Source organism: Amblyomma americanum, chromosome 1 (assembly GCF_052857255.1).
Source record: "Amblyomma americanum isolate KBUSLIRL-KWMA chromosome 1, ASM5285725v1, whole genome shotgun sequence".
Classification (NCBI taxonomy): domain Eukaryota; kingdom Metazoa; phylum Arthropoda; class Arachnida; order Ixodida; family Ixodidae; genus Amblyomma; species Amblyomma americanum.
The window spans coordinates 509,722,381-509,747,709 of record NC_135497.1 but is presented as its reverse complement, the minus strand read 5'-3'; the positions used below and the strand labels follow the sequence as shown (position 1 = coordinate 509,747,709).

General features: G+C 47.0%; 1 protein-coding gene across 1 annotated transcript; it reads right to left on the bottom strand.

The window, feature by feature from the left end:
• On the bottom strand, positions 1-22,846 carry LOC144128261 (kinesin-like protein KIF20A). Its single transcript, XM_077661530.1, is given in 10 exon segments — positions 1-69; positions 5,663-5,749; positions 5,751-5,829; positions 8,429-8,775; positions 11,018-11,452; positions 11,455-11,541; positions 15,215-15,436; positions 15,727-15,933; positions 21,581-21,732; positions 22,726-22,846. Coding segments are annotated over 10 exon segments (1,806 nt in total).
• Positions 22,847-25,329: the final 2,483 nt, after the last annotated feature.

The window sequence follows — 25,329 nt, the reverse complement described above, 5'->3', positions numbered from 1 at the left end:
TCACTCTGCAACGCGCCGCTCTGCCTCTTCTAAACGCCCCAGGTGTTCCATGGTGGAGCCCGCCTCAGCCTGCACACATACATTAGGAGTGTCCAGGAAAAGAAATATTACCGTCCTGCAAGCAGCAGATATGTGAGAAATATTTTTTCCTGCTGGTGAGCCTGTGGTGCAAAGGGCTGTTCAGATAACTGCAATAGGCCTGGCATAATACCACAACAGATTTGAAATGTCATATCACATAAGTATGAGCTTGAATTGGTAGAGGGGCTGAAAAAATCTCCATGCCATTTTGTTAGTAAAAAATTTTATGGCTCTAGCCGGGTACGTTGACAGAGGCAATCGCATCAAGAAATTTTCCTGCCCCTCACTTGCAATGTCTACACTGAAAAGAACTCTAATCACAGTTTTGAAGTGAATGCCGTATATACTCATGTAATGGCCACACCCCGAACTTTGCAACTGGTAATTAAAAAAAAGTAAGATGGCTGATTTGCGTAGTTAGGCCAAATGCGAATTAGGTGTGCTGGCAATTCAGTTTTCACTACGGTTTCAGTGTTCAGATCCACTGTTCATAAATAGCAGCTGACCAGACAGCGATAGTGGGTTAGTAATCATACACAGTAGAATTTGTGATACGAATCATACGTGGTCGTGGAAAAATTCATGTCATCAGAAATTTTGTATCACTCGTACAAACAAAATTCATAAGCAGAAGCATGAGAAATGCATCACACAGATCTGTTTAGTGCTGATGGTAGTTATTTCCTGCTGTGTGGCCACAGCTCGCTACTGACGGTGCATAACGCACCATAAGAAATCGCGAAGTCAGCAATGAGCGGGCCGCGGACCGCCGCTCACTGCTCGTAGTGAGTGCTGTGCGGTTAGAGATCGCCACTTCAGCGATGTACGGGCAGCGCTTAGTGCTCGACAATGCAGACGCGGCTCGCGTATTCGTATCATCCGTCCGATTCGTATCACCATGTCCGAAATTCCACACATTGTACGCGATGCACTCAAGGCAGGAAATTTTAGTGTTTCGTATCATTGCGAAATTCATATCAACAGTGCTTATATCACAGATTATACTGTATGCGGAATTGGTCATTCTCTCCGTTCGTAGATTCCTGGAAGTCTTCCTGCGACTCGCGGCACAGCGGTCTAGCGACTGCCCTTCTACGGCAGGTGCTACCATCGGTGGCACCTGGGTCCAGGTTCCTCTTCCCAGGCAGCCTTTCACGATCATTTGTGCTTCCGCCTGACACAGTGGGCATGTGAGCAGCCTGCTACAATAGTGGCTTCAGACAAACACTAAATGCAGCAGATGGCCACTATAAGTGCTAGTGCATTAAGAGGGGACACTGGTCTTTGGGACCAAAAGATGGCCCAAAAATCAGTTTTTTATAAAATGACATTTTTAGAGCCTATAGCTATTATTCTTCAACTCCACCAGTTTTGTCCTCCAGGAAATCGGTATTTTGACCATAATATTAAATTCAGATCACTGTGTGGGCTCAATTTGTGCAGGAGCAGGCGATTTAACACCATGAAAATTTTGGACAGCTGGCTGACTTAGTACGTCAATATCTCAACGTCTAGGTCAGATAGACATGTCACATTGCTTGCTAAGAGAAGCTGAAGGCACAATGTATGAAATAATTGAAGCACAATTGTTCAATCACGCTTCAAGAATTTATAATTTTGCAAAGTTTATCTATGCATGATTTTCACACTTTGACTACTACTATTCTAAGTGCTGCAAAATTACTAATGAGGGTGAATTGAGAAAACTGCTTTGATTATTGCGCTGTTTACTCACCATACTATGTAGCCATGGGTTAAAAATTGTTTTTTATTGAGCCATTTTTTTACCGAGGTACTATTAAATGACTAAAGCTAATTATCTTAGGAACTAACAAATTAATTAAAAAGCAACTTCATATTTAAAATCCGCATAAAAAAACTGACCAAGGTGATACAGTTTCATTAGGATTAGGCTTAAAAATAAGAAAAATAAGTCTAAGACCAGTGTCCCCTTGAAAAAAAAAGAAAAGTCAGCCACAAGGACTGTTTTATGTGTGCACAATTTTGCTGATATGGTATGTTACTCAGGGAGCTGATAGACGATAACAGCCTGCGACATTCTGTACAAAAACTCACTCCCTGGACTGCCTGGACTCCGCCTGGAAAAGCGAACATGTAGTGCCTCAGTGCTGCTAACGCGCCTTGTGCACTCTGTTTTCACCAAAAAGCACAAAACACTGCTGCGCAAAAACTAAAATTGGGAGTACCCTCTGCAGTGGTACATCACCAGTTTTGGGCACGGCGAAAGAACAACTACAGTAATCCCTAGTTATAATGAAATCAGCATGATGGCGAAAAAATTCGTTATAAGTGGTAATTCTATATAACCGACCACCCGAGAAAATCTAAAGCAGTCGAGCTTTCATTGCGCCGCAACAGTGAGGAAGTCAAAAATACAATGTATTCAGTGAAGCAAAACTTTATTCAGGTGCAAAAAAGGCAGTGAGCTTTGGCTGTTTCAAGTTCTTACCGGGCGTGTGCAACCCCCGCTCTAATCTGGCCAAGCTTTGAATGAGGACGCGGTCGCCGCGCCTGTGCATTCAACCTTCGGGGCGTTTCGAATCGCGAAGGCAGTGGCCGCTTTTATGAGGGTATTTCGAAGGCAGTGCCCGATTTCATGGCTCGAGTCTGAGGTTGTGTTTGTTGTGCTCAAAAAACGATTAGCCGCTTATTGTAGATACGCAGCGCAATCATGAAAACTGAACTGTTTTGCAATAGGGGCTTTGCATGATTACTGGGCAGTTTTTCCCGAAGTGTAGAGCTGTGAAGTTTGCAATTGGGCTTTTCGGCGCACTGTTGCCGACGACACTTGTTGCCAATGACGTTTTCGCGCGCTTTCGAGAGTTTCATCTGCTTTGGCCGATGTGAAACGGTGTGGCTAAGCGACGACTACGACAGCCAGGGCGCAGCTAAGTTCGTTGCCGAAAGCTCACCTCGCTCGCTACTCGCAAGCGTGAATGGGCTCCTAATCGGAGGGACACTTCTTTTGTGCTTTTTGGGACGTTTCAGCACCAGAAATGTTCTTTAGAGCAATAAAATTTTGCTCCCCGAGCACACCCCATGGAATGCTACGTCGCAAGTCTGCTCACGGTCTTTTGGCCACTTTTCGGCATCCAAGAGACCACGGTTTTCTGGTATCGCAAAGCGTCACGAAAATTTCATTTTCGTTTGGATTCTATCACGGGGGACACCAGAGACATGATTGTGACCGGTTCGGGCGCGCTTCCGTTCGCATCCACTTTTAACAGCTGGGGCACTCGGCACTCGCTTACTCGTTACTAGGCAGGTCATCGGTCGTAGGTTTGGTACTTTTGTGGCCTGTTCTGTGCCTGCCTGAGTCTAATTCGTCGGCTGCATTAATTTGACACTGCATGCGCAAAAGGGTCGCCACAGCAGCGGCAATGCCTCCGCTCGCCACTTCGCTCTAAGCGGGTCAAGCTATTTGTGCGCTTCGAGTAATGCGACCTAAAATGCATGCGTTTGGGTCAGGAGCGAAAGAAATTTCGAATAAAACAAAACTTTGAGTAAAGCGATTTTGTTATAACGAGGTATTACTTTACGCAAAAACTCGTGGAATGTTTACTGCTGTCAATGTATGTATGTCACTATGTATGGAGCCTCTGGCAGGTGGCAACCCGGCTGCCAGGTTGTGGGCAACTTGCAAGAAGGGTTTATAGGCCAGCTATACAAAATACTTAGTGTGTGAGGACAAAGCCTTCAATCTCAAATTTCGCCTATGTTTGTGTGTCCGAAGCCTCTCCGTGATCCTGAGGCTGCTCAGGAAGAGCAACTTTGGCCTCGCAGCCTACTGGTGCCAATACGTCCCTTCGCAAAGCAGTGGAGCATCGCTTAACTTCTGCACCACTGTGCCAGGAGTGGTATAAGGATTCCCAGCGAACTATGAATATAATGTCGAGAATGACCAATTCTGCATAGCGCATGGACATTAACCCTTTTACGCCATCATGTCATACTCTTAAGAAGTACAATTTCGCCGGCCTTTATATGAAGCCCGCTTTACCTTTAAAACCGAGCTTCAAACTGAAAGCAAAGTGAAAACTGAAGTTCTAGCGCACATAATTCACATTCGGCCTTACCGCGCTAAATTGTCCGCCATTTTCTGGTATTTCTTCATGCGCCCCAAGACTCAAAAATATTTGGGCAGAGATGGTATGTCATGCATAGCGAGAAAAATGCGTGCATTTCAGTCACAAAAAAGCTTGCGGAACAGCACACCGGAATGGCCATGTTTCATTGTTTGGAGGGACCCAATAAAGGCCCACAAGGGTACCAAAGAAATGTCTAACTGGAAACAAGAAGCCATGCAAGAGTGGCCATATACCTTGTGGGAACATTAAAGCTGCTTTTTTTCTGCACAAAGAAGCGACTACACTGCGGAGGAAATAGCAACCCCAATTTCTTCCACTATTTGGAGGGCAGCCTATTTGAACTGTATAAGGAATGCCATTCGGGAGAGCTCTGGATAAAGTTCCAATCCACCACCCACTAGCCATACCAGAACCACATCACTCCCTGCTTCGAAGCTGGGCAAATTATGGCACAGAGTGGAGAACTGAAGTGGGACATAAAGTGTTCCTCAAGGCAACAACGAGCGTGCTAACCCAAGGTGGGGACACGCTGGAAAAAGCATGCCTCCAATCCACCCCTCTTTCTCAGATAGTGTAGCTGCCTTAACAATGCGATCGCATGCTCGAAGCAGGTGCACTTCGCATGCTGCAGTGCTGCCATACAGGGCTCCTTTTATTATTATTATTAAGTGCCCGGTTTGTGTAACGAAGTTTGCTCTATAATATAACACTGGACAGAAGGCCTAATTGTTCACAATTCACGATGAAGAGACCAAAAAATCTTTCAGTACATTGCGTATCTCTGAACTTTTTATTTTTAAAACTTTTTGTTCAAGTTACTGAGGGCTAAGTGTACTATACTGTTCTGCAGCAAATTTGTGTAAACACAGAACGCCAACAAATGCAGCTGCAGTGCAGTAGAAAACATAAAACATCTTGACATATATGTCAATCAGATGAAAGTAAACAGCTACTTTACCTGCTAATAAGCTTGTGTAACAAGCTCTAGACTTCTTTGGTGAAAGTCCTAGTGGCTGGGTGACAACAAAAACAAAGCGAGCGATCAATAAGGAATCAAAACACTTAACCCTGCACATAAACAGCTTCTAATATAATAGACAAACACTCCTCTTCTCTACTTGTCTCTTATAAAGGGGTTCAACGGGTGAATTTCAGGCACAGATTGGTGTGGCAGCTGCAGGCAGCTCAGATTCATCCTGCGGAAGCACGGGCGCAGACCTGCACCAGTGCACAGACATGGTGCGTGGGTATTGGTTTCTCATGCACCATGGTCCTGCTGAACAGACTGCTTGAAGCAAGCATTCCAGAAACTTTATTCGCTAGAGAATAATACTTCGAGCTTTTGAATATCAAACATTTGGATTGAATATCTAATACTTAATTATTTCACCAAACGTTCGAAATTATCGAATAGTGTTCGCACAGCCCTAGTAATTAGGAGCGATGAGAGCAGCCAAACATGGGATAATTACCGTGCGGTACAAGTCCAGCCGCGTGATCTCGCAGGCATTGCGGATGCGAGTGGCCATCTCTTTGTCTGCAATACGCAAGAGCTCATGCTGTCTTCTCCATCTCTGCAACCAGATTCTTGTAGTCTGTGACCTCTGCCCTGCTAGCACTGAGCATCCTCTCATTCCACCTGCGGTGAAGACAGAACAAATTGACCATTTAAGTGGGCATCATGGCACTACATCGGTTGCAAGACTGCTCTGACACCCGTAGGTAACATCACAACTGCCAGAAGGAAGACCTCTGATGAGTGACAACATAGACTGAAGCACCTAGGAAAATGTAGCTGCGACGCCACGCTAAAGAAAGGCGTCTGAAAAAGGTCGTCTGAACACATCGCAGGACTACAACTTGAAAAAAAAAGTTTCATGTGCTGCCATGCAAGCATTCTTTTCTTCCAAAAGGAACTTCGGTCGCCCTATACCTGGCGGACACACTGTGTCTGAGCAATGATACTCCACATGGTGATTGAACCACAAAGATCAGAACTCTGTGTTGCATGTACTGTCCCACATATGGACACACCACGGCTGTTGAAATGCGATGAGCAGCTAGCACCCCAGAAGGACTGGCATGCAAGACGGATGGCTGGCTTAATAGCGGCAATATCTGACAGAAGCAGTTGCGGATTACACATGAAGTACTTTTATGGGGTGAGCAACATAGTGCAGCTTTCTTGGTGAGAATGTTGAGAGAGCTGCTGCACACACTGCCACAATACCCATTTGTTTTAACACCTTTCGAAATTCATTACTGTTGGATTGAATCTTATGCCCCGGGCATTATGATGGAGTTCCATTCCTTGCTTCAGAAGTGCGGGTCACCCAACCAGTTTTGCACCTTGCTCGTGCCCAAGAACAAACATCACCTGTGCTTAAATAGCACTTTCAGGTTTTATTTTGTGACATGCTTCATACACACGGAATTGCTAGGAGTCTCGTTTGCGCAGTATAAATAGAAACCCACAGTTTGCATGCCCATCCGTGATAGCTGGCAGTACCAGTCAATTTGGCTGGCTAACTCCCTCTTCGGGAGGTTAGAGGATTAGCCCCGAGTTCCAGTGCCTGGCAGATGCAACTTATCTTCAAAGGTCAACCGAATGAATTGGACGAACTTGAAGGGGTGAAATATGTGAAAGCTGCAGGCAAGGCATGTCAAGTCTTCTCGTGCTAGCGTTAAAAATGACAATCGCTGAATAAAGCTGCAGTGGCGTTAAGGCTTCTCCACAGCGCATAGGGGCTGGTAGGGAACGCGATGATGACTGCTTCTACAGTAGCAGTGCATTTTTGATGCATAAATGTTTGCTCGGAGGAAGTAAATCAGCACCACTGAAGGCAAAGACTGCTGCACGCTGTTTGGCGGTGCCAGACAATGTATAACACGATGTGAAAGAAGGCGGCAGAAATTTGAAATGTGTCAAGCAATGACATCATCGTCCAGTTTCTCCACCGTCCTCGATGCTTTGAGTAGCCTGAAGAGTGCTACGACTTTACTTGGCAATTATGTCGTTACTTTATATGCTAGAGCTCAACAACTTGCTATGCTTAACCTACAAGCTTCATGCATTTGAATCCTTGTATCTCCCCGATTTGACAAAAAAAGCGTTTCAGCTTCCCTTTCAGAGGACCAATCTTGCAGGCAACTTTGAGGCATACAGTGGAACAGTATGGAATGACTAACACACTACCACAGATAGCAGTGCGAATAGACCAGTTGCCATGCAAGCAAGAACTAAGAGACACATCAGACTCCTACAATGGAAATGTCAATGGTCCACCTCGAGAATCTACACGAAGTTGGCATAGATTATGTGTTAATCAACTAACAACAGGCTCTCTCGAGATAACCACTGTGGCACTGTGGCGCTTGTGGAGCGCAGAACAGACCTGGTTTTGGCTGGCTGGCGTCGAGTGAGGAAAGCAAAGGCCATTGACTCGCTTCAATGCGATTCTGCTGCGACAGTCAATGGACCTTTTGTCGTTCCCATGCTAAAAGAACAGTATACTGTCAAAGAATAGTATAAAAATTAGTACATTCTTTTAAATCTCCCTCTGTGATGAAAATTACTAAGGAAATACTCTTGGTTTTGGTAAGAATTGCTATCTTAATTGCCAAGAAACTCAGGCCAGACCTGCCACTGCTATCACGCAGTTTTCAAGCTTCAAGGCTCTCATGGCAGCCTGGCTCTACCTCATGGAATGGACACATAACACGCTTTACTCACTCCTGTTCATAAAGTAATTTTCGTTTGAATGCATTTAAGACATTCATGTTTTGTTCCTTGGAACTGCTCATTTCTTGAAATGCTTTGAATCAGGTTGCCAAAATAATGACAGGGGCAGATCTGCTACCAGCAGAAACCTTTCTGGCAACAACATCACCTTCCTTATTTTATTGATAGGTTTTTAAAATCTCTTTAGAGCATTAAAGCATGTTTGTGCATACAAGTAATGTAATACTCATTACTGTCACTGTACTCTACCTAAGCAGCGGCAGTCATGTCTGCGATGCCTTTTTACTGACCCTCACTACCATGGGAAACTCTGCCATATAAAGAATTTTTTTAATTGTTCTACCACATTTCTGAGCCCCAGAGCAGGATGTAAGTTTGTTTTGGAAAGATTCTTTAGATTGCCAGAATTAAGCCTTCGTTAATTCGGGCTTCAAGAGAGTTCAGATTATCAGAATCAACATTGGACACAACAGTAAAGGCAAAGCAATGCACGGACCTGAGTGCTTTCTGGGTGTTGTCAAGCTCCTGCTGCAGTGCAGTGACCGTGTCAAAGAGCTCGTCAGTCTCGGCACGGTCCAAGATGGCAGGGCCAGCGGAGCTGTCAGCAGCCATGAAAGAGTCACCTTCACCTGTACTTGCACGGGCGTTGCTCCAGACCTCTGTGAGTCGACGGACGGCCTTCCGACAGCGTTCATGCCGTGGTTCCAGCTGAAGTGGCACCACTTGACAGGCGATGCCAGAGAACTTGAGCGCATTTAGAGACTCTTGAAACATTGCCATTGATGGGCAGATGTTCACCACAAGTGAAATCTGGCCACCCATTGTAAAGTAGGCCTGCATCACCTGCAGACAACCACAGAAACAGTGATGAAATGATTCAATTACACTGAAGCCCTAGGCAGCTCAAAAATATACATACCCTGGAAAACCAATTTTATTGAATGCATCCGGAGAAAATGAAAACATCATTAAAAAGAGCTTATTTACCAGTTGAACTCTGGCAAGCGTAGGAAAAAAGCAGTAGTGAATTTGAGTGTGTTGTGTTTTATGGCACATAAGCAGCTAAGGCGATCATGCGCCAAGTACAAGAAATATATGAAAAGTTTTTTGCCGAAATTTATACAACCGAAAAGTCATCGGCAGCCAAAAGGGCCTAAAACATCCGTACTACCTAGTGATCGCATCGAAAACAAATTTTACGATAACTATTAGTAGAAGCTTAAAATTGGGTTCGGTAACCTTGGCTGGGCAAGAATCTCAAGGCTCCCAACGAACCTAATAAAGACCTCAGTCTTCTCCACATTGAATCTGAGCATGCGCCGCAAATATTTTAATAAAATGCTCCATTCAATCAAACACTTGTGTTTAACGCCCGAGTTGTGACAATACATCAGCAGGTTCAACAGCTACTAGCACGTGAACTACAGTAGAACCTCGATAATACGACTTTCAGGGGACTGCGTGAAACAGCTGTATAATCTGAACGTCGTATAATCGAAAATCTTGCACAAATGATGCATTCGTGTAATAAACGCGTCCACTACTCTGGCTTTCAAAAATTCATTAAAGTTCTTGCCCCCCCCCCCCCCCGCATTAAAAAACCGCCTGTTTTCATTCTGAGAGAATTAGTTCTCGAACCGCGCCCAGCCAGGCCTTTCTGTGTCGAAGAGGAGGCTTAATTAAATGAGGTGCACGATAAATAGACGTCACATGCTCCAATAAACAGATAATTTGGATGACGCGACAGAAATACAGCTTCTCCGACCCTGTTTTGCGGTATGCAGTACTATGATATGCCAGCGACATGTCTTTCTGCTCATGCTTACTTGAGAACAGTTGTCACACCGTGGCAGCTGTGTCTGTACTAGAACTTCGCATCATAAAGGAAAAAAACACTGCATGCGATGCAAATGAGCTGGCGGCACTTTCTGCAGCGATGTGCGACCCACCTGGTCACAGCACTTCATTCACTCCTGGCTTGCTCGGTGTTGCTAGGCCTAACGTGCTTTGCACTGAAGCCACAGTGGCAAGCGCTTTCGAGCTAGCTGCCGATGATCATGGAATGTGCTGTCTTGTTACTGCCTCTACAATAAGTTCATGCTGGTATGAAAGTACAGATGATTTCTCTAGCGCCTTTATCAGTGAAGCCTGCAGAAAAATGAGGCAGGCAAACCACCTGGCACCGACTGTTGCAAGTCAAGTGCGGAGTCTGAGCCGTTAGCAGAACTGTCATTACAAGCAGTCATGCTTTCGTTCGCATCTCTGCAAGCACAGCTCCGTCCTGATAATAAAGTCTGCCAATAAAGTGCTCCGCCAGAGTCTATCATTCGGGATGGTTCCCGCCGGCCATCGTATGAAGCGGGCCGTGCGTATTTTTCAGCCATATAAGCAAGGCTTTTAATGCATTATCTCTATAGGAGATGCACCGGGCTGGCGCCAATTCATTGTAAAATGCAGGTCGTCGCATGAGTGGGGGACGCATAATTGGGGTTCCACCGTATAAAGGCCAGCTACATGGCTTGTTTACTGCCGGGGACACAGGCAATGACTTTAGCCCCTGGAGCCATCCAACGAATACAGCGCTGCGTTCACTGCTACTGTCAACATCAACAACGGGTGCCAACCGCTGCTTCAGTAAACAATTAGCAGTTTGGCGGACAAGTTCTTGTAACACTCGCACTTTAGCAACAAGTGTGCCAAGGATGCATTCAGTTCTAGAAGCCAACATCTCACGAAGCTTGGAAGCAGCAAGGTTTCGCTATTATAGTGCAAACAGTACCATACAGAGCCAAAACATGACAAGATGAATTCTCTGTGGAAAAGCTCGATAATCATGACGTTATACTAAAGGAGGCAGGTAAGGTACAAACAATAGTTCTCATTAACAACTTGAAATATCAAGGGAAAAAAAGTTCAGAATAGTAGAGAAAAGTAAAAAAAGTAAAAGTCACCTGATTGACCTCTCAACCAAACAAAGAAAGCTGTATAGCTTTTTTTATGTAACATAACCGTATGCCTACTATTTGGCTACCCTTGCAAAATACAGATCAGCCCCCTTTGGGTAGCTGTTGGCAGTGTTTTGTACCTTGGTGAGCTTGCTATCACGAAAGGGCACAGGCACCTTCTTGGCAGCGTCCTTGTTGCGACACAGGCCTTCGAGGCAGCGGCTGAGCACCATGAGGGAGGTGTTGATCCGGCCAGCTTCGCGAAGCTGCGACCCGTTGGTTCCAGACTTGGATGGCTTCTCTGAGCCAGCCAGGTCACAGAGCATGAGTGAGCTGACGTGCCAGTCCTGGCTGCCCGCCCCCGAGGCCACCAGCCGCACGGTAAACACGCTGTGGCTGCAGCTCGAGTTGCGGTTTAGGTGTGTCTCGGCGATGCTCCGGTTGTGGTATGCAAGACACAGCAGCCGGTGTGCTTCGTCAGCAGTGTGAATGGGTACTTCAATGAGCCCACGGATGAAGAAGCGCTTTGCATGGTCCTCCCCAAGCCTCAGCAGGGTGCGGCAGGTGCCTTTGGCACCTTTTTTGTGGGTGCCTCCGCTGAAGGGAGCAGCAGGTCATATATTCTTTCATTGTTGATTTCGTAGAAGGACAGCCACAGCAGAACCTATTGCGGATACAGTGAACAATGAAGTCAACATTCTGTACCAGATATGGCAGATATATGGCGAGTAACCCTTTCCAAACTACACACCAACTCCACTTCAAGGGATGAAAACAAAAAATCACTACAGTCAACTACTCCACTTGACTGCTGCTGCTGAACAAACAGATCTACAGTCAACTGTGAAAAGTGGTTCATTGGTCCTTTTAAACTGGTTGAACTTAACAGAAGTGCTCGAAATGTCTGGGCATGCAAAAGCATATAGGCAGAATTGGTTAACCAGCAATAAGACGAGCATGCAATAATATGTGCAACGGGAATGTTGAGCACCCTAAGATACATTTTCACAAATTCAACAGAAGGCCTGCATTAAACTTCTTTGGCTTTGGCATAGGCTTTGGCATTCTCAGTGAGCCTCTTTGATTTACCGCGCTCGGGCAGCCCGCTGGATGCCAGAAAGTTCTCCCCAGACAGGAAAGCGCGTCATGGTCACATGGGCTGGCGGCCACCAGAACCAGCTCACGGTAAGCCCTCCATGAATCACGGAGGGCAAATGCTCTCCGCAGCTTTGGGTTCTGCTGCATCTCACTGCTATGTGCGCTTGAGATCGAAAACAACGACCGGAGGTTATTGATGGCTGCCGCAGACTGCAGAAAAAACAGTGACCTTAAGTTATTGAGGGCAAACCGCAGACTGCAGAAAACAGCTCATCGCGCTCGCAACCTGTATAGTACATCGGCGACGACAACGTGAGCGTGTGCCTTCTTCGGTGCACAGTATGCTGTGTAAGCTTCATGAAATCCTCAAAAGCATCCGATGAGCAATCACAATCCAATGTCTGTCAGTCGACACCACATCGGAGGGAAAAGCTGCCTGTGTGTTGCTCATCAAACGACACACCACACTCTCGGATTATCGCGCGTTTGTTTACTACGTAGTAAGCATGACTGGTATAACCGCTGACAGTCGACCCTGCGTGGTGATTGACTTTGCTACAGTCATTGCGATTTCTACGTCTGAACCGCTTCCTGTGGGCTGTAAACAGAAAAGAATGTGGATACATTCCGTTCAACTGTAGTCTGTCAGCCGCCAGCTTTTGCTGCTGGCAAGGAATGCACGCATAATCTCTACACTTGCTACCATACCACCTCTTCGTCATCTGCTAGTTGCCCGAGCTCTGCCAGCACAAAATAGTCCTGGCAAGTCTGGCTGCCCGCTGGTAGCTTGAAACCGCCCAGCCAGAGAAAAATGAACGCATTCTGGGCAGCCACTGGAAGTGCACGGAGCAACCCAAGAAAATCGAGCGCTTAGCTCCACGCTCTGGCAGCCCGCAGGCAGATAATTGAAGAGGCACAATGGTTAGCAGTACACTTCTGGAAAATTCTTACAAGGGCATTTGCATTTATGAACAGCAATCCTGAAGTTAATAGAATATGCATGCTCAATGCCTAATTTAAGAGGAAAGCTGGTCTTAGAAAAAAAATTAAGCTATTCAACAAGAGTAAAATTATTACCCTGCCTATCATAGAAGTTGAGTTAAAGGGTTTTCAAGGTTCCACTTGACAAACTGGATGGAAAGTTCGTGTTCCTGTTTCTGAAGTGACAACTTAAAAATCCTGTAACTCAATGTTATGATAGGCAGGATGACAATTTTACCTTTATTGTATAGCTTGATGTCAAGAGAAACCAATAGCATGCAATCTAGGAAATTCCATGCAGCAAATTTTCTTTAAAGCTCTCGGCAAGAAGTTGCATAACATATTGCTTAAGTGCACAAGGAATAGTACCTACATAAAATTAAAAGACATTTGAAATCAGAGTGCAAAAATACGTGTTCCCTGAGGATTTCATAATTGTGACTTCATTAAGACAGCCAGGAGTCCAAAATTTTCATGATGTGAAATTGTCTGCTCCTGCGCAAACTTAGCCTATACCATGATCTGAATTTAATATTATGGTCAAAATAAAGATTTCCTGAAGAAATAAATTGGTAGAGCTGGACAGATCAGCGAACCTTTTTTTCATTTATTTAAGCATCCTTGTCATCCCTCATTACATATCCTTTTATACCCCGAGGCAATAAACATCTCTTAAAAAAATAAGAGCTGTAGATTCAACAAATGTCATTTTTAGACCAATGCCCCTTTAATAATTTTTTTCTAAGACCCTCTTCCCCGCTTAAAGTGCTCACGGCCTTTACACTGATGCGAGTGAAGAATACTCACTCCAATTCCAAATGGATGTAGTACCGGTAAGTGCTAACATGACTCATTACTACATGGAATGTCCGTGTAATCTGCTGTGTTTAATCGAGAACGCATAGAATTCTTTGACAATTTGCAAGGCATAATTTCAAGTCAACATAGCAGATGCCGGTGCATGTGTTTCTTTGTGAATTCATGCTCTCCCCTCCTCCAACCACTTTTAACTCCTGGACAGTCAGCCATGTGCTGCACTGTGCGCACGATGCCCCTCACTGACCTCCACAATCACACAACGGCCGGATCTCCCCAGCCTCCTCTGTGGATGGCGTTATTAAGACTGGCGTCAGCAGGTTCTCGAGGTTTTCCACCAAGACAGCATCTCTCACCAGGTGTCTGCGTGGGGCCATTATCACGCTTTGCCCGGTCGTGGCGTGGGACAAGCATGGCGTGGGCATATCAGGGTTCAGAGAAAATCCCCTTAAGGAGTTGCCGACGCCTCCACCGCCAGCAAGTGGTTTCAGCCGTCTACAGATCTTTCCCGGCGTCTCTAACGACCCAACTACTCCTGGCTTCCCGGGATCTGAACGAGCAAGAGCTCAAGCGTGGAAATCAACCTTTTCAGCAGTCTTCGGTGCCACTCGTCCACAGTTTCCACCAGCCCTGCTAATGGCAGAACCACTTTGGATTATGTCCCGACGGGGTGCTCCGGCTTTGCGCCTCGGCTTCTTTGAAGAAAATAGGGTTCGCCGAACATGGCAGAGTTTGCCGACCAGCTGACGTCACCTACCAGCCCGGCGGGGGTTCTGACCGCATCCCCCTCTCTAACGGGCTCAACTTATGCCAGTGGCGTGTCTGTGTGTGTGTAGGTGTCTGCCTGTGCGTGCGTGTAAAAGTTTTCGGTCACTCCTACCATGACGAGGGCGTCCCCAACCTGGGGAATATAGGGAAGCAAAAGTGTATAAAACTGAACGGTGGATGCAGTAGAAGCAGCTCACTTCTGAACTCAAATGCTTGTAAATAAGTAAAAGAAACCAAGTCTCCTTTCTCCTCTAACAAACCCTGTCACTCAGCAGCACTCCTGTCCGGGTCGGAGCAGTCGTCGTCTTGACAGAGGTTGTGTCGAGAAGCGACCCCGATCCCCACCTTCAACAACGTCTACCTGCACCTTTTCACATCCCTTAACTGGGTGTTGCCAGTAAAAACAAAACAAGAATGCAGTTTGCTTAAAGCACGACTTCGGCAGGGGCAGGAAAATTTAGTTAGTGTTGGTTTGAAATACTTCAGCACACTTCGGTGACTGAAGGAGAACTCATGGCTAAAAATTATTCATCCCTGTGCATGTAAGCAGCGCCAGAGACAGCAGAGGTGGCCAAATTGCTCGATGCACCGGGAAACGAAGTTGCTCTCTTTGCGACACCGCCATGACATGCATCATTGGCACTGCACGCCTTTGGTGCTGATTCAGAATGCACCTGCCCAGCGGAGTCATTGCTGCCTGAGCTGGAGAGCGACAGGAAGAGTGAAGCATCGCTGCCATTGTGAGGCAGGTGGTAAGTGCTGCAGTCCGCTGCACTGCGGGCACCCTTCTCGCCGAGCAGCTGGTTCTTGAGCTGCAAAACGGCAGCCTCTTCTGTGGTGCTCAGCTGAACCACTTCGTCAAAGCAGTCTGGCCGCACGGCTGCCCCCTGGCATATCTGCACAGCAGAAAGAGATTGTACCGAGTCATCAACATTGTGTATGCTTGTAAATGCCAGAAGGGTCACCCAATATGCTTGTAAATGCCAGAAGGGTCACCCAATATCAGTTTTTAGCACGCCAATGTAACAAATATGAAAGAAAAAGGACCACCATAGTATGCTCAAGTATGTTGTCGTTGGCTGCAGACAATATAACAGCGACAACAGAATGGATAAATAAAAATACACTTAAAAAAGGTCTAAGTGCAGATCAAATCTTGGGCTGCTGCGAGGGAAGAGGGGCGTACCTGGGTGCCAAGCAAACGGAAGAGGCGGTCCAAGGTGCGGAGCACGATGCCAGGGTCAGTGCATGGCCCCTGCATGGTGTGAGTCTTCCCACTGGCCGTGGGACCGTGCGCAAAGAGCAGCACGTTTCTGCCCTCAATGAATGCGTCTAGGGAATCCTGCACCACCCCCTGGAACAGCTGCTCCTGGCTGCTGCCCTCTGGGAACACCTGTGCACGCAGAGTGACGCACCTTGAGGCACACAGCTACTGCCAATACAGCGTCCGACTGCCGCCTGAAGTGTTATGACTGTACAACCGACACTCACCCCTGCAATAAGGAGGTGACACAACAAACGCAGTGCTACGTATACTGTTGCCTGCTTGCAAGCATTGCAAAAGGACTGCTGCATCAAAGCTGTGCAAACATGTAGCAGTGGTCAGCCAAAAGGCAAGGCGACCAAACTGTACAAAATCTTCCATCCCCGAAAAAGACCCCATGTACACATTTACAGCGACAGCTATTAGGCTACTTTCAGTTTTTGTGTCGACGTAACACGTGTGGAATGTGGTATGCTGGTTGGTTCGCTTAGAGTTACGGCAACACGACACTGATTCGTCAGGTGCAGCAACATCAAGTATGACATGACCAAGCACCACACTGGCTGGCCGGCTAGGATGCCAATCACGAATTGGTCCAAGCGCGCAATAGGCAAGCCTGCTCAAATTATGAAACACCCCAAATGCCATCGTAATTTCGAGCCACCTCAGCTGTCACTGAAAATGACTGCTAAATTAAAAAAGGTCTTCTTGGGCACCCAAACAAAACTGGAAGCATTGCACATGCCCTGCAAGTACTTGCACTAAGTACAGTCGTGCCTCGTTGTCACGACCCTCGTTAATGTGGATAGTCTTTCGGGGCACCAAACCTTTTAATACTATTACACCTCTTTAATAAGGAAACCTGCTGGCCAGACAATGGACGGGGCCAAAATGCACCAAGCCCATTGGGGCCTTGTATTTCTGTCACATTAATACAGACAGCGATGAAAACAGAACTTCCTCTATCCCAAATAGATTTCTTTCTCTGCGCTTTGAGTGCAGGACACCTGCTAGAAACAGACAGCAAAGCGAAGCTGAAGGAGTTGACGCTGGTGTAACGCGGGTTCTAGCCAGGGTACTGGCAAATCGAAGTGGATGCGAGAGACCGGGAGAAGATGGCTTTCGTGACGCCCGACGGCCTCTATGAGCTAACGGTGCTCCCATTTGGTCTGTGCTCAGCACCGGCCATGTTCCAACGCATGATGGACACCGTTCTCTCTGGCTTGAAGTGGCAGACCTGCCTGGTGTACCTGGACGATGTCGTTATATTTTCGACCGCATTTGACCAACACTTGGAGCGGTTGCGCATTGTGCTACAAGCACTCAAATCCACACAACTCACCATCAAAGCCGAGAAATGCAATTTTGACTTTAAGGAACTTCACTTGCTTGGTCACGTTGTCAGCGCACAAGGTGTTCGGCCGGACCCTGACAAGACCGCTGCCATCTCATGTTTTCTATGCCCAACTGACAAGAAGGCCGTTCACCGCGTTTTGAGTCTGTGCTCGTATTATTGGCGCTTTGCTGAAAAATTTCTCGCGAATCGCCGAACCATTAAACTGACTGACTTTCAACGATATGCCCTTCGTGTGGGGAAGCGACCAAGAGGCTGCATTTGTCGAGCTTAGAAGCCGCCCACAACGTACTCCAATACTCGCCCATTTCAACGAACACGCTGCCACGGACATCCACACTGATGCCTGCAATGTTGGCCTTGGTGCGGTACTGATCCAGTGGCAAGATGGAGCCGAACACTTACGCGCTCTGAGACCAATTATTCTACGACGGAGAAAGAGTGCCTTGCAGTGATATGGGCCATCAGCAAGTTCCGACCGTACCTCTACGGGCGACCCTTCCGTGGGGTAAGCGACCACCATTCCTTATGCTGGCTGGCGAGCCTCAAAGACCCCTCAGGACACTTGGCTAGATGGAGCTTATGCTTGCAAGAATATGACTTAACAGTCGTCTACAAGTCGGGCCGTAAGCATCAGGGTGCGTGCGGACTGTTTGTCACGCACACCTATCACAATCGGCCCCGAAGAACCCGCCGATGATTTTCCTTTCCTGGGCACTGTTAGTACCACCCAAATGGTGCAGCTTCAGCGGGCGATTCGGAGTTCGCGCCACTCATCGATTACCACGAAGGCGTCGATGCTCGCATCACGCGTGTGTTTCGTCGTAGGCTGTACACCTTCACTTTACAATCTGGTGTTCTCTACAAGCACAACTTTGCCAGCCACAAACAATTATTCCTGCTTGTCGTACCATCGCAGTTGCGGCTAGAGATTTTGAGTGCCTGTCATGATGCACCCTCCGCCGGCCATCTGCGAGTAAGTCGTACACTCGCACGAATTAAACAAGTATTATTGGCCCAGGTTACTCCCAACGGTGCGGGCCTACGTAAAAACATGCCGTGACTGACAACGTCGGAAGTCTCCTCCGTTGAAACCGGCCGGATTTCTTCACCCCGTCGATCCACAGAAGACCCTTTTTCACTAAGTGGGCATGGACCTCCTTGGCCCTTTTCCGAAGTCTTCGTCTGGAAACCGTTGGATCATCGTTGCCACTGACTACCTGTTACTGTACGCTGAGACCACGTCCCTTGTCGAAGGCACTGCTGCTGAAGTGGCGCAGTTCTTCGTCCACAACATTTTCCTGCATCATGGAGCCCCGCCCTTGTTACTGACCGGGGAACTGCTTTCACTGCCCGCTTAAACCATTCCGTGTTGACTGACGCACACCCGCCATCGACGTGCTAAGGCCTATCACCCACAGACAAACGGGTTGGTAGAGAAACGCAACCGCACACTAGCCGACATGCTTTCTATGTATTTTGACGTTGAGCATCGAACTTGGGACGCCATTCTGCCGTACGTAACGTTTGCGTACAACACCGCCCTGCAGGAGAAAACCCGACTGACCCCCTTTCAGCTTCGGTCGGCAAGTGACCACTTCGTTGGATGCTATGTCGCCCGTTGACCCCTACTGCGACTCTGACGCTGACCTCGATGCAGACACCTTCGTTCAGCGTGCTGAGGAAGCGCGGCAATTGGCACGTCTGTGAATTAATTGTCAACAGGAGACTGACGCCGCTAGGTACAACCTCTGATGCTGCTTCGTCAGTTACGCGCCTGGCGACTTGGTGTGGGTTTGGACACCTGTTCGTCGCCGCGGCTTTTCTGAAAAGTTGCTGCGCAGATACCTCGGCCTTTACGAAGTAGTGCGCTGCATCAGTCATGTGATATATGCAGTTGCTCCCGCACAAGCGATTTGCTCATCGCGCCGGTCGCACCGTACTTAAGTCATGCACATTGTTCGCATGAAGCCTTACCACGACAGACTGCCTGACTGAACAGCGGTTCACTGCCGCTGTGTTTTCGCAGACATTTCCCTCCTATCTGCATCATGGAGATGCTGCAGACGAGGAGGCAGTGATACGTGCCACTGTAGAAGAAAGAGAAGCGCCTGCATTCGAAGAAAAAGAAGATGGTTCTCTCTCGCTTGCGCACTCGGACCACTTAGGCACAGCCGCAGTTTTACGTGTCTTCCTCCGGAGGTTCTGCTTCAAATTGCTCGCAACAATACGCATGTCAAGAACCCACCCAAATAACTAAACTTCCCCGCGCCCGTTGCGAAAGGCACTCTAGCAAGAGACGGCGCAAAAGTTCAAGAGACTCAGTAACCGCCCTCCTTTTCTTTCTTGCATAACTTATTGTGCAAAAGTGCCTGGTGGATTCTTCTTTCGGATTATGGGTTGTGTTGGGTTTTATGACACATAGAAACTCAGGCCATCATGCTCCAAGCTATAAGATTCTTTCAATTTTGTCGCATTGCACGAATGCACCAAGCTGTCTATAGCTCTACAGCCGAAAGTCTCATTTCTGTCACTGTCAGCCGAGTGGGTACAGATGCGTATTGGTGGTTAGCAGGATGGTCAGGCTTCAATTTGTTTAAGCCCGTGTAAAAGTTAGGCTAGAGGCAATATTAACACTACACCATGTCTGCCGAGCTCTTGGTGGAGAGATGCCAGTGGCCCAATAATGCATGACGACACTCTACATAAACTTGCACACAACTTCCCTGAATTCAGATTGCTCCCGTTTCCAAAAGGCTGTTGACTATTTGTGTGCATAACAGTGGGGGTAAGATGCAATACTCGCTCAAAAGTCACAATTAGTACTTTAGTGTGCAGGCTGGATTCGGCTTGCAACCTTTTCAAGTTTTCCTCAGCACACTAGTTTTTATACAAGTGGACTCTCCTGCCATCTTACTATGCATTGACCGCCCCTGATGTGCACATTGCTGAGCAAGAAAAAAAAATCAACAAGGAAAAATGTGGCATTGGCATTTTAATGCTTAAACATTGTGTGGGATGTACTCATAGAAAAGACATTGTGGGCGATGAAACCCTTGCATAGCTGGCCCAGCTATGCTTCCTCATCGCGTCGACGGCACAGAATGGCCGTCGACGTGATGATGAAACGAATGGCTTTTTTCTTTGTGTACTTCCTTGGGACTGAAACGAACGCTTGCAGAATGGAATGGCTTCATATTCAATCAAGCTGTTCTCAGATACACAGAGAGTAGCCGTAAACAGTGTGTAGAGAGAGGTTCCAAGTCCTTCGATGCAGATAGGCACCCTAGATGCAAAACAATAGCCAGAGCCTCGGGTGGAAGTTTTTTTTTGTTCTGTATGCTCTGCAATTCCTTTACGCAAGGCAAACTTGTTGGCTTTGTTGTTCTGATATAAAACCAAGAAACGTGATGAAACATATCTTCATTTATTAACACAATTTGCAGTATATTTACTATTTGTCCAATCATCAAGCTCCCATCTGATGATGTCATGTCCACTGCTAAAAATCGCTAGTATGGCGACTCCATCAGCACCACGAAATTGTCTTTGCGAGCTAATTAAAATACTAAAACCGGAATATACATGGTACGACCGATGCTAATAGCAGAACTATAACAACCAGCAAGCAAAAGAATGGACTGAAAATGTGTTTCACAACCCCTCTAAGGCGTAAGCCTTTCTCGACTCATGAATGAGGTGGACAACATGGGCACGGAAGTTGAAGACTGAAGCTGTTGATTGAAGTTGTCCACAAGACTGTCTGCACGAACTCTCAATCAAATGTTTATGGTAATTAAAATAAAATGTAAAAGTTGATTAAGCAACACTTGATAAGCAACATATATGTAATGATAGTAGGGGGAGTTAGTAAATAGATAGTAAAATATAGTGGCAGACACTGATGACAGAGCTAGAGATAGATAGTGGTAGTGATAGCCCCTGACAGTGCCATAGATAGATAATGATAACACTATCATCATAAAGAAAAATAAAACAAAAATAAAATTGTAGGTAGAAAAAGAGGAAAGGCTTTCGCATCTTCGCTCTTAAACAGACTGAAGTGCAATCGTGTAATCCTGTGGAGAGTATATCAAGTCACTCAATCGCTACATACACTGTGTTTTCATGAACACCTGAGCCAAATAATGCACTCCTAAATGCAGCAGAGAACTCACAATTTCACATGAAAGTTCGAGAACAATTTCCGTGGACTTTTTCATGTTTGCAACCTCCCAACTTCCCCTCTCATGCTCCTGCATATGCCGGTTAAGATGTGGCTATTGGTTAGATTCTTGCAGATGTCCCGCAGCTACCATAGCCTCGGCCAGTCATTCTTGCCGCTCAAGCAGGTGAAGAAGCTGCTCCCCCCCCCCCCAAGTCCACCTGCTCAGTGCTCAACCCACCAGCCAATGAACCCACCATGTTGAAGTTGAAGCATTTCTGCTGCTGGTGCTCCAGAGTGGCCGTTGTTGATGCCACAGTTGTCTCACTGTGGGGTTCAAAAGCCGGGTTTGTGAACGGCTTACCGCCCACACGTGGTCGCAAGCGCAGGTACACCTTGGATGCAGAGCCTGCAGACAAAAGGCCGCTTCAATGTTGCAGCACTTCAGTATCTTCTTTCAGAGTTTGATGCATGACCCTGCACTTTGAGCAGGTCAGCTTGTCAAGCTGAAGGGTCACCCATATACTGTCGGGATCACAATATTGCGAGACATGGGAAAGCACGGCAAAGCTGTTCTGTGCCCCCTAACAGCCCACGTGCGTTCTCTTCTCCCTCGCAGGCACATCTGTACCCTCACTCCTACTTCATGTGTCATACATAATAAATTGGAACCGGCGGCAGGTGCCACATTGATATCCAGCTGCGGCTAGTGTTTGCTCTAGCCGTGTGATAGATGAAGCAAATTCCATGCTGCCTTTTGCTATGCGACAACTCTGCAGGGGGTTGAAATTATTTATTTTTCTCTTTTACTTTGCAATATAGCCCTCTTTCACCAAAAAGGCCACTATGCGTGCATGTGTGTGCATGCATGTGTCAGCTTTCCCCTCTTGAACCACCCATTGGTGGGTGCACATCAGGGTAACAATCCAGATGCCCCATACGAGCCTCCGCCCACTACCCATCATTCCGCCAGAAAGCCAATGCCCACCATACACACACCTACACCTCCCAGAAGCCCCTGCAGCAGTGGAACGAAAAAGCGACGGTGAAATCAAATTCAAAAATGCAATGGGAGGCAGATCGACCTATTGATCACTTGTCAAATTTTTAATTTTTCTTCATTTATCTTCCTTGCATTGCTTGCCCATTTGTCCAGCATCACGACTGAACAACACAATAAGACGTCCAAAGTTAGCACTGTTAAAAATTAGACGTCCTCCCCCAATGCAGAGTTGCCACGCTGCGAAAGGCGGTATGTGATCTGCTTCGCCCATCGTAGTGGCTATGGGAGAAGCTATGGGAAAAAGCTGAGCAGATGTTTTCACTTTCGAAACAATGATGCTTTACGAGTTTTTTTGCAGCAGTGCACTGCCTCCAAGTCTGAGAAATGCGAAGAACTCACTGGCAACAATGGATTTATCCAGCTTCTGACGCACCGATTCCACCGGGGAAAGCTCGGGTTCCATTTCGGGAAGTTGAGCAGACTCTGTAGAGTCTTCATAAGGTCGGGCGGGCCTGTGCATGACTTTTCTAGCCTGAACAGGAAGCAGGATAGCGTTACTTACACACAGCAACCAAAGAGACTGAAGACAGCTACACTGCCTGCCAAGAGGTACACAGTACAGAGATAACCGGCTACTTTCCACTGGCCAAGTAAGGACGTTTGCCTCAAATCAGCACAGCTGCACCTTTTCACTGCCTTAATAGGAACAAAGACACAAGATTCCAATGCAACGAAATTAAATCTCTTTGCCATAGTTGCATTCCATAAACATATGGCAATGCGTACAGGGATAGTCAGAAGTACTAAGGGCAAAGAATTTTTTTGTAGCGGTACAGCTTGGCACTTTGAAGCCTTTGAAGCTACCAAAACATTGAGCTGCACCTGCAGGGGCATCAGACACAAGGGCATAAGAAACCGGAAAAATTTTTATGGCAGGCTGCGACAGCGCAGAAACAATGCCAGCAAGATGGAGCTGGCGCCGGAAGCCCTCGAAGAAAATTGTGAGTGCGCTGACAACCAGAATGCCTTCGAGCGAGCCAGCATGCTGGCAGTCGCTAATCTGCTGATGGCGCTTAGTTGAAACCTTGGCATATTCAGCACAAAGTATTATAAGGCATCCAGGAACCCCACCTATGTAAATAGCATGTGTCAAGTGGTCAAGGGGAAGTGGACCGACAGCTTCAGCCCCCCGAGAGAACCGCCAACCAAGCCAATTCCAAAATGTGAAGACTTCACGACCCTCACAGCTGAAATGTCGACCTATTTAACAGCCACCAATTGGACATGGGCTCTTCTATATTCGCAAAAGACCTTGTATAAATTACTGCCGGAAGAACTTGAATATGTTGCCCTCAGTGTCAATACTTGTGTGGCAATAAGGAAATGATAGTCGATTTACACACTTAGGCCAAATGCGAATAAGGTGTGCTAGCAGTTCAGTTTTTCACTTCGATTTCGCTGTTCAGATCCAGTGTTCACGGATGGCAGTTTGGATAGCGATAATAGGCTAACACCCATGTATGAAGAATTGGTCATTTTCTACATTCATAGATCCTTGGGAGACTTCCTACCTCTCCTGGTGCAGTAGTCAAGCAATGCACCACTGCCCTTCTATGGCAGGTGGGACTTGGGTTGGGTAGCGACCCGGGTTGCTCTTCCCGAGGAGCCTCTCACGATTAACTGAGCTGTCGCCTGACACGGTGGGCAGGCTGCTCACCTGTCCCGGTATATATATAGAGATAAACATAGGCAGGTTGCCCACCACTCAGTGGGCAGGTGAGCAGCCTGCCACAAAACTGGCTTCAGACAGACATACAATGACAAAATGCAGGGAATGGTCACTGTAAGTGCTAGCGCACCAAAAAAAGCGCCCAAATACGCAGACAATACATCATAACAATATGGAACCTTGCCTTGACCATATTCCAGACACAATACAGCAAGCTGCAGGCAAGCGGGCAGCAAGGCTGTGTGCCATGTTTTCTGGATTGCATTGAGCAGAACAAAGCAGTAGCAAAAGCTGCCCTACGGCTGATCAACCCATGTAAATTAAACACAAGAACCAGCTGCCGCTTCACACGGGCACTCCATTGCACTCCATTAGTGATCTGGGCACTGCGCTTTTTATGTGGGAGAGCAGCGATTTTTTGTATGCGTCAGGCAGGTTGCGCAGAAGAGAATATGTTACCATCAGGGCCCGGCGCCGTCCAGAGGACGGGAACTTGGCGCCTGAAAGCGCCCTGCCCCCTCTCCCCGTTTAGGAGCATATTTTTTTTTTTTTTTGTGGGGGGGGGGGGGGGCTAAGGACCTAGCCGAAAGAGGCGCAACGCGCCAAGGGGTCGGTTGCGGTCACGGTGCTTGTGCCTTGTCCTCCGCACCAGTCGATGACAGGAACACACCCTCGAAAGCGTCTCACAGAACGAGTGCTAGGATTCGCATGCCTTACCGCAGTTTGTAGCATGCCTGAGAGAACAGCACGTATGCAAGGAGGTCGTTTGAAAATAATTTCGCCCACCCCACCGGCTGGCCCTACAACGGTCGCGTAGGGAGCAACCGGACCGATATCCGTGGTCACCCCCACGGTCACATCGGACTTAACTTTTTTTTCTTTCACTTTTTTTACTCCTCTCCCCGTGTGCCGGACAGCAGATACGGCATTGTTAGCTTCCTTGCTTTTGCCTTCTTTGCCTAAACTAATACCCCTGTCACACTAGCAAATTTAATGTCATTCCAATCGAATGTCATTCGATGCCTCCAATGTCATTCGGTGTCTTTCGGTGCTAAACGGTAAAAAATAATGTCATTCGAAAATGATGGCAGTGACGATCTGTGAAAAAAAATTGTACAATTCCAACACATCAACGCGCATAAAATATGTTATAAATTGTTGTGTACTGTTTTAAAAGCGGGTGAGAACATTTCTGTGCAATATTATAAGCTTAAAATATTATTTCTGGCCATTCTGCGGCACTTCAGCCACCAAAAGCCAAGCCAAGTACAAAG